General features: G+C 45.0%; 1 protein-coding gene across 1 annotated transcript; it reads left to right on the top strand.

The window, feature by feature from the left end:
- The first annotated feature begins 917 nt into the window (after positions 1 to 917).
- Positions 918 to 6512, top strand: COPS7A (COP9 signalosome subunit 7A). Its single transcript, XM_006891266.1, has 7 exons — positions 918 to 1116; positions 3392 to 3467; positions 3698 to 3786; positions 4976 to 5178; positions 5743 to 5848; positions 5984 to 6135; positions 6299 to 6512. Exons 1-7 carry the CDS (start codon positions 955 to 957, stop codon positions 6336 to 6338), a joined length of 828 nt encoding a protein of 275 aa, XP_006891328.1. The 5' UTR covers positions 918 to 954; the 3' UTR covers positions 6339 to 6512.
- Positions 6513 to 9729: the final 3217 nt, after the last annotated feature.

The raw sequence follows: 9729 nt of genomic DNA, 5'->3' as shown, positions 1-9729 counted from the left end.
CCCCCCCCCCCCCCCCGCTTCTTTCACCTTCTATTTCCACTATAGTTTCCCCCTCGCTCCATGTACACGCCACAGGTCAACTCTCCAGAGCTCCAGCCCCTTTCAAGGATCCCGTCCTGGCCATAGTTAACGTCAAAGTCACCCGCCCAGCAAGAAAAGAAGAAGGAAAAAAAAAAAGGCGCCCGTCATTCTTCTCCCGCCAGCCAACCAAGAAGTAGGATGCTTGTTTCTCACGCTAGAGCTTCAATGGCCAGAAGGCGGGACCGGCCATGTCCCGCCCTAAACCTGCGCTGTAGGAGCGGAAGTTCGACCGGAAACTGGCCATAGAGTGTAGTGGCTAGAAGGACCTTGGGGGGCGGTTGCAGGAAAGGCTCGAAACAGCTGCCGGAGGTGACGGAGCCTCGGCCCCGCCCGGTGCACTAGAAGACGAAGCTTCCAGGTAGCGGCTCTCGCAGGATCTGAGTGGGGGTAGGTCGGGACAGGAGACGAGACCCTACGGTCCTTGGGCGGCCTCTTTAAGGAGGGGCGGAGCCACGCTTAAGGAGCGTGGGGGGGGGTGAGGTCACGTGGATAAGTGGCACGTGTAGGGCATGAGGGAGGAATCTCGGGAATCTTCGTTGTTGAGGTGGACACACTGACATTTTCCCCGCGCTGCATCTGGTACTGGGGGTTTAATGGGCTGCACGTGGTAGAGTTTGGGATTAGGCCCAGGGGTTAGGGGAGAAGGTAAACGTGATTTTCCTACCTCATCCATGCACATATCAAATCAGGGTTCATAGGTCCAAGTTCTAACTGTTCATCTCTGAGTCCTTACTGTTGAAGGGTTTAGTGCCGCTGCAAAGGCTCTCCTCTCTGCTTCCCATTTGACCAGCGTTCAGGCACCTCCAGTTTCACGTGCTTTTCCCTTGCAGCTCCAGGTATCCTGAGCCCAGCTTCCCTCAGCTCAGTGCAACCATGAGCGGGGAGGTGAAGGTGACAGGGCAGAACCAGGAGCAATTTCTGCTTCTGGCCAAGTCAGCCAAGGGTGCAGCATTGGCCACACTCATCCACCAGGTGCTGGAGGCTCCTGGTGTCTACGTGTTTGGTGAACTGCTGGATATGCCCAATGTTAGAGAGGTGCGTTCCTGGTGTAGTGAAACGTATGAGGCTCATTCTGCAATATTGTAACCTTTCAGTTGAATAAAAATCTTAGGATGATTAACTGGCAGCGTGTAAGAGTAAGTACTCAGCTAAACTCCCTTGATTCGGTTTCGAGATATCTGTAAGTTCTGGTGTATTTCACTTTAAAAAGAATTTGTGATTCAGAATAGGAGAGCTGAGTATCAGCCATCTACACTAATGTAACATTTCTTTTAATCATGTCACTTTTATTTTGGTGCCTCAGCTTTGAAAATGGAAAAAAAAAAGAAAAGAAAATGGAGACAATGCCTTCCTCACTGCTACTGTGGGAATTAAGTGAGATTATAAGAAAATATAAAGCCTAGTACAAATGAGAGGTGAACATGTTAAATTAATATGTTATTATTGCTATTTGAAGAAAAAAAAGTACAAGAACGTTAGGATTTCAAAAGAAGGGAATCTCGAGCTCCGGTAGCCTAGTGGCAAGAAGTCACACTGCAATTTCATAGGTATGCAGTTCTAATCCACCAGATGCTCTGCTGGAGAAGGAGGGGCAATCTCCTTCTGCACCAGTCAGATCTGATTTGATGATACACACACAAAAGAATAAAATTAATTTAAAAAAAAAAGAAGGGAATCTCCCATGCAATTGTGAGGATCACGATTGAGGCATTTCAGGAGCCCAAGAATTTCTACAGTAGAAGCAGAGTGGGCCCAAAGCCAGAGAACTCTTCACATGCACAGCGTGCTGTTTGATGGCCGAGTGAGGGTAAGCTACAGGTGTTGTACTCCAGACCTTGAATGTCAGGATGAGGAATTTTGACTTCTAGCAGCCTAGGGGTAAAGAGTTGAACTGCCTGCTCAAAGTTAGTTCAGATTCACCAGCTGCTTTTAGACAGAAAGATGGTCGTTCTCTTCCTGTGTGATTTACTGCCCCACTGGAACATCAGCTAAGAGTGACGGACCAAATGGCACATAACAGCAATTTGTCTTTGAAGAATTCCTTGCACACCATGTCTTTGGGAGAAAAGACCCCTATGTTACTTACTTTTAGTGAATAGCCTGTGTTGCATAGGAGGAATTGAAAGAAAATTCACTGCCATCAAGTAAATGCCCACTCACAGAAGTACTAAAGTTGAAAAGTCTAAAGAGTGAATGTTGTCAAAATACATGGCACTAGTCAAGCCTAGAAGTGCTGTGACACTGGGCCAGCAGAACCAAATCTTTGAAGGCTTCTGACTGTGTCGGTGGATTTAAGCATTTTGGTTCATTCTTTGGTCCAGGGAAAACTCTCTTGTCTTTCCCTGCCTGCTTTTGCTGTGGATCAAGTATTTATTGAGTGCTTACTTAGTACATTACTAGTTGTGTGAGAGCACCCAAAAAAGTCCAAGTTACAGTGCTTCCTGAAATTTCCATTCCAATTGAAAGTCTAGGATGACAGGATATAAATTTGTAAGCCATTTATTTAGCAAGTGTCTACTCAGAGATTCAACTGCATGCTAGATCTAGAGTGAACTACCTGAGACTGAGTCTATGATCTTTTTGGCAAGAAATTGATTAGTAGGTAACAACTTTACGTGTGGATTGATCAAGTCCGATTTAAGTGATCACTGTGAGCTCTGATTCATAGGAAGTTGTGCTGTTAACCCAAAGGTAACATCAGTGGTGGTTAGAATGGTGAAACGATGTTCATTCTCCTCCCATGTAATTTACAGCCTCTAAAAACACTCAAGAGGGTCAGCTATTAATTGGTTCCATTAAACGGCATGAATTTGAGTTTAATAAGAGTGAGATCTGGGTTGCCAGAGCTAGGTGATACATACCTCTTGGGTGAGGTGGGTCCGAAGCAGCGGCCATAAATTCAAATGCCTGCCTCTAGGTCATGTGCTTGTCAGAGATGCCAGAAGCTGAAGCAGGTGTTTTTGGTGAACTGAGGTATACACCTTACTGTCAAAGGACATTCACAGTGAGAAATATTAAGCATAATTTGAGGGCTTACCAACACAATTTATAGTGCTGAATGCCTGTCAGGCAGTGGGCACTCTCAATACTTTTAGCCCTGAATTTAGAGTAGGAATTGGATAGTAGATGGAAGAATAACATGAAGATCTGGAAGTAGAAATGAACCATTTCTATGGGGAGCATGGTCCAAGAAGCAGAGCATCTCTTCTGGTGAGTGGAAGAGCTCGAGTTAGGAGAGAGGAGCAGAAGATGGAGTTTGAAACAGGTCAAACTGAGAAGGCCCTTGTAACCTTTTCCCTTATTTTTACAGCTGGCTGAGAGTGACTTTGCTTCCACGTTTCGGCTACTCACGGTGTTTGCTTACGGGACATATGCTGACTACTTAGGTAACCAAAGGGACAGATTGGAGGTCTGGAGTAGTGAATATGGAAGAGCAATTAGTGGAGGAACTTAAAAGAAATCCCTGGGATACTTTATTTGGTTTCACTAAGTCAAGACCTCAGTAGTTTGGAAAACTTCTCAAAAACAAAAAAAGTTGGGAGTGTAGGTTTTTTCCTCACAAACTGACAAAAAAAAAAAAAAGATTTCCTGTAGTTTGTTCTTTTTTTCCCCCCAGCTGAAGCCCGGAATCTTCCCCCACTCACAGAGGCCCAGAAGAATAAGCTTCGACATCTATCAGTTGTGACCTTGGCTGCCAAAGTCAAGGTGAGTGGCAATTCTCTCATCCCTGGGCAAGCATTCTAGAGCATTCTAAAAAAAGTACCTGTTGGCATTGACAGGGAGTTTGCACTGGGACAGCCTTTGACCCAAGTGTTGCTCCTTCTTGCCCCTCCCCTGAGATCTTTAACTAAATTTCCTTACCTGCAACTTTTTCGGCTGAATGTCATTCTCATTTTTAGGTTTTCTTTTTCAATAGTTTAAGTCTTACGTGAAACATTATTTGTGTTATTGGTCAAAATGGCAACTAAGGTGTTACATGTATCATTCACTATTTATGCCTCTCGCATCCTTGAGAACAAGGCATCTGTCAGAGCTGGGAAGAAGAACTGTTGTGGTTATGTACCATCCAGTTGGAACAGACTCACAGCTGACCTGCTGGGTTTTCAGAGGCTGCAGGTTGCACAAGAGAATATCGCCCATCTTTAACCACAGAGTAACCAGTAGATTCAAAGCACTTCCCATTAGATTGAGAGTACAGTTCCTTACCACTAGATCACCAGAGCTCCCTAATGAAGTATTAGGATTCTGTTGGTTAGAATGAGAAATGTGTAATCTAGAGGTATCTCTGTACCTTTCTTAGCTAAGTTTCTAGTTGATTTTTTTTGTCAGTCATCTCTCATGTGTTGACTGTCCTTTTATTTTCATGATTGTATGTAACTCCAACACTCTCTTGTGCACTGCCTCTTTAGAGTTCACTCACTCATTGCCATCTAGTTGGAATCAGCTCTCCATTGGGTTTCTGAGACTGTAAACCACATGGGAAGACATTGCTCATGTTTGGAATTAAATATGATATTAATGATAAGTAGTAACTCCAGCCTCTCCCACTATCCTGTACTCCTGTTAGGTCACGCTGCTCTTGACTCAGGGCTGTATGACACACTGAGCTAGGTCCAGAGGGAGACACCCAGGCAGCTGTCACTTTCTCCCAGTGTAGTATGGGAGATACAGGAGGAGGGTAACTTAAGTCTTATATTTAAGAATTTTCTTCTCAAGATGTTACTATGTTTTGGCTAGGCATCCTTAGTACTTTAGAATTTGCCTTTTAGAGGAAGTGATTAAGGAGTGGAGAAAAGGTAGGTGTGAGTAGAAGGGGCAGGAAGGAGGGGATTGTTGGAGGCCCTTCTCTGCTACAGAACCTCGTGAATCCCGTCATGATCTCCCTGGTTTCTAGTGCATCCCTTATGCAGTGTTGCTAGAGGCCCTTGCCCTGCGTAATGTGCGGCAGCTAGAAGACCTGGTGATTGAGGCTGTGTATGCTGACGTGCTGCGAGGTTCTTTGGATCAGCGCAATCAGCGGTTGGAAGTTGACTACAGTATTGGGCGGGACATCCAGCGGCAGGATCTAAATGCCATTGCACGAACCCTGCAAGAGTGGTGAGACCTGTGTCCTGGCACTGTTTCTTTTCTTCTTTCTCCAAAAAAGGAGATAGGTTCTTTAGAGAGGACTGGGTTGGGCTGTAGAGGTGGCCTCCAAGAGGATGAAAATAAATTAGCTCCTTTCTCCAGACTTCAGAGGGAAGGAGAGAGTGGAGAAAACCCTGGGAAGTGGGAAGCAGTGTCATTGGTATAGGAACTGGGGAGTAGAAAGGAAGGGTTACCTCGAGAGGATCATAATGGGAGGTTGATCACTTAGGTTGGATTCTTAGCCAGTTGGATTCAACAGTACACTTTCCCCCCTTCAGTATATCCTATTTTGTTTTAGTTAGTTCTTACTCCTATCTTTCACATCACTCAGGTGCTTTGTTACCCTTATATAAATCTGTATGTATACCTTGTTGCTTGAAGAAGTTGTTGGAGATAGTTTAGGTGCCCTTGTGAGGGTTTTTAACTTAATCAAGGGCTTGGATGCTAAGATCAAGGGTTTTTTTTTGCATCTTCCATAGTCTGTTAACACAGCCTTCTTCTACTGACACTTGCTGTTTATCTCAATCTCTGCAGGTGTGTGGGCTGTGAGGTTGTGCTGTCAAGCATTGAGGAGCAAGTGAGCCGTGCCAATCAGCACAAAGAACAGCAGCTGGGCCTGAAGCAGCAAATTGAGAGTGAGGTGAGCAGGATGGAAGCCTGGGCCAGTTGTCCTGTACAGAGGAGTGTGAACAGTGCTCTGAAAGAGAGATAAGGAGACAGGGGCTGTCGGGCTCTTGAAACTTCTTTGCTATTGCCCATTCCTTTCTCTTGGTAGGTTGCTAATCTTAAGAAGACCATTAAAGTTACGACAGCAGCAGCAGCTGCAGCCACGTCTCAGGATCCTGAGCAGCACTTGACTGAACTGAGAGAACCAGCTCCTGGCACCAACCAGCGCCAGCCCAGCAAGAAAGCCTCAAAGGGCAAGGGGTGAGCTAGCGTGCCAGGAACTACTTGCTTCTGGGGTTCCCAGCTTTTACCAGAGGGCTCTGGCTGTCTCACTTCTTTAGTGATTTGAATGGGGCTAAGGAATGGGGGAGTCTTTGTGGCCTAGGGGATTTCCTGCATCTTTTCTCTTTTTTCCCTTTGCCAGACTCCGAGGGAGCGCCAAGATTTGGTCCAAGTCGAACTGAAGGGACTGTCCTTTCTATCCTGGGGATATAGGTCCCAGCTGCCTACTTAGCCCTTAGGAGTCCTCAGAGAGCCTTCCTGTGCCCCTGGCCAGCTGATAATCCTAAATTTACGCGCCTACACCTCCGTCTTCTCTCTCAGCTCCCAAACGTAGGTCATACCTCTCTTGGGAGGAGGCGAGTACGGATCATGTTTTTGTTCCTTTATTTGATTCACTAATGCTCATACCCCTGCCCCATTACCTTGTCCCTTCTTTAAGAACTCAGCATCTGTTCCTGCCTATAGCTCTGACGGGGGTTGTTTCTTGTCTAGCATAACTCACAGGTGTTGTTCTACTGCTGCCCTAACCTTGCATGCATGATCCCAATTTCTATTCCCTACCCTTCACCTGTTTCGGCAGCATCTGAAGAGCCATAGGGTCCCCACCTTTACTTCCACGAAGAGAGAGCTGGGAGCTAGTCTGCCATTCAAGGAGTCACTGATACTTTCATCCTAGAATCCTGTCACACTACAGTTGTTTGCTTTTTTCTGCGCCACCCCCCCCCCCACACACACACACATACACGTGGACCTTGGGAGTGCTGCTGCTTCAATGTCCCAGAGCCCAAGAGGGGTAGTTGTTCCTTGAGATGTTAAGAGATGATTCTTTGTTGGCCCTGGCTATCTTAGCCTAATAGCAATCCTGGAAGGATTTGTATTTCTTTTTGTGCATTTGGTGGGCAAGGGAAGGGGATATAGAATGTATTACCAAAAAAAAGTATATATACATATATCTATATATGACAAGAAATAAATCTATGAGAAGTCTATACACAAACGTGCCCTGCCCTTGGGTATCTGTGGATGGGAGCAAGACGTTCTTGGCCCACTCTGCAGTAGAATCATGGAAAAGGATGAGACCGAATGTTGTGTCCTGAGTGCATCTTAGTAGCGAGAAGGCCCAGGTCCTGGGCTGTGTGACTTTGGGCCCAGGTCCTGGGCTGTGTGACTTTGGGCTAGTTGCTCGTTATCTCATTGTTAGCAAAGCTTATTTACTGAGCACCAGTATGTGATAGATCAGAAAAACAAGAAATAGGAAATTAAGAAATATATACACTAAACAAGAAAAAGGATAGTCACTGTGCTTACTATTAAGGAACTTCAGTTTAGTTTGTTTCCTTCTACCTCATAGAATTCTAAGAGGAAGCCTCAATGATAAACAGAAGTGTTTACATGAGAACTGCATGGAACTGTCTGATCTGAAGCAGGAAGCAAGCAAGTTCTTTGTCTAAGGCAGAGCTTCCTGAGCAGTATACTCAGTGTGCTGCTGTGCACCAGGGGAACTCTAGTATAGGGGGCAGTTAGGTCCCCACATGTGCCTGAAGTTACTTACAGAGGCTGTGCTCAGTCTCCTGAGGTAGAGATTTAAGACAGACTACACCACACCAGTACTCACCAGTACTAAAAGTGTCAGTCGTGGACTTAAAAAAGGAGGGGAAAAGGAAGATCCTTGATTTGCTTTTTTAATCCACCTCCGTAATTTTATTGGTTTACATATAATTATTCATATACATTATGTTTCATTCATGTACATAGTGTTTTGGGGTTTTGTTTGACACTTTTCCTTCATTGATATTAATCACCCTTGGACTGTGCCCATTATCACCCCATCTTTTCAGGTCTCTGCCAGAGCTTTCCCATTTCCTTTACCCCCTCCCTCCACTCACCAAATGGTCCTTGACTTTTGATTTAGAGTGAGCTGAGTCTATCCCATTGTTCCCAGGGTCACTATGAGTCATAGTTGACTTGATGGCACATAAAAACAAGTGAGCCTGTTGTCTTGAGGTTACAGTGGAAACAGATTAGGCCTTGTACAGTGGACTCTGTTTCTGGAATTGATACTTTCATGTTGCATGTCTAAAATTGACACAGTAGGACAGAAAAGCTTGTCTAGGGCAAAATTAAGTATATGCCTTGACTCGCATTCTCCACCTCTGAAATAAACCCCTTCTTCCTTCCACACCATCCAGTGTGTAGAAGTTACTAATTCATGTTAATCTGAGCCTCTCCACCTCTGAAATAAACCCCTTCTTCCTTCCACACCATCCAGTGTGTAGAAGTTACTAATTCATGTTAATCTGAGCCTCTCCACCTCTGAAATAAACCCCTTCTTCCTTCCACACCATCCAGTGTGTAGAAGTTACTAATTCATGTTAATCTGAGCCTGCCCCCATCCAGGTTTCTTTTTCTTTCTTTTTTTTTCAAAAAAACAGTTTGGAGGAAATCACTGATTCTAGCTAAAGGTCCTATACCTTCCCAAACTCTAATTTGACACTTCAGTGAATTGCTCTAAAGTCCGTGACCTGATTTGTAACTGTCTAGTGGTATAGTTCACAGGGAGTTGGCACTATTAACCCAAACACGGTGCCTGTCTGGCAATTCAAATCTACCAACAGCTCCATGGAAGAAAGATGAGCAATCTCCTTTGGTCCAGTTTACCTGCTAGGAAAGTTGGAGGGACAGCGCAAGAGAGGAAGACCCTTGATGAGATGGATTGATTCAGTGACTGGGGTAATGGGAGTAAGTGTGTCAGAGACAATAAGGTTGGCACAGGAAAGAGCAAGTTTCAGGGCTGTTGTGCATAGGGTCACTATGAGTCGCAAATAGCTCGATGGCACAGAATAACAACAAAACAGAACGCATTTATTTACCATTTCTGTGAGTCAGTCATATAGACACAGCTTAGCTAAGGCTTTGATTCAGTGTCTAGTAAGACTACAGTCAAAATGTTAGCAAGGGCTGTAATCTTCTCAAGGTTCAAATGGGGAAGGATTTTTTCTGAGTCCACTTATTGGTTGTTAGCAAGAGGGCCTTCAGTTTTGCTGACAGTTGTCTCAAGGCTGCCTAGCTGTCCATCTTCAGCAGCTCAGGATCCAGGGAGAACACGAGCAAAGCATAGTCCTTTGTAACCTAGTCACAGATGTGTCATCCCATCACTTTTTAAATTTTTTTTTAAAATTTTTATTGTATTATTTTTACATGTACCGTCAAATCAGATCTGACTGGTATAGGAGGAGGTTGCCCCCTCCTTCTCCAGCAGAGCATCTGGTGGATTTGAACCACATACCTCTGGGATTGCAGTGCAGCGTCCACCAGAGCTCCCTCGCATCCCATCACTTTTACCTTATATGAAACAAGGAACTGAATCAAGTTTACACCAAAGGGGAAGAGATAAAACACGGGTGTGACTGCCAGAAGGCAGGGATCCTTGGAAGCTGGTCAGAGGGTACCTACTATAGACAGTGTTTCTGTGGGTCATCAGCATCAGGGTCCCTTACTTTCATGTTACAAATTTAAGCAGAACCTGCTGACAAGGTAAACTGTGGAAGCAGATTACCAAACCTGATTCTTCCA

The sequence above is a fragment of the Elephantulus edwardii genome, unplaced genomic scaffold (assembly GCF_000299155.1).
Source record: "Elephantulus edwardii isolate Elephantulus edwardi_28Jun2011 unplaced genomic scaffold, EleEdw1.0 scaffold00096, whole genome shotgun sequence".
NCBI lineage: Eukaryota > Metazoa > Chordata > Mammalia > Macroscelidea > Macroscelididae > Elephantulus > Elephantulus edwardii.
This window is presented reverse-complemented; position numbering and strand designations above follow the sequence as displayed.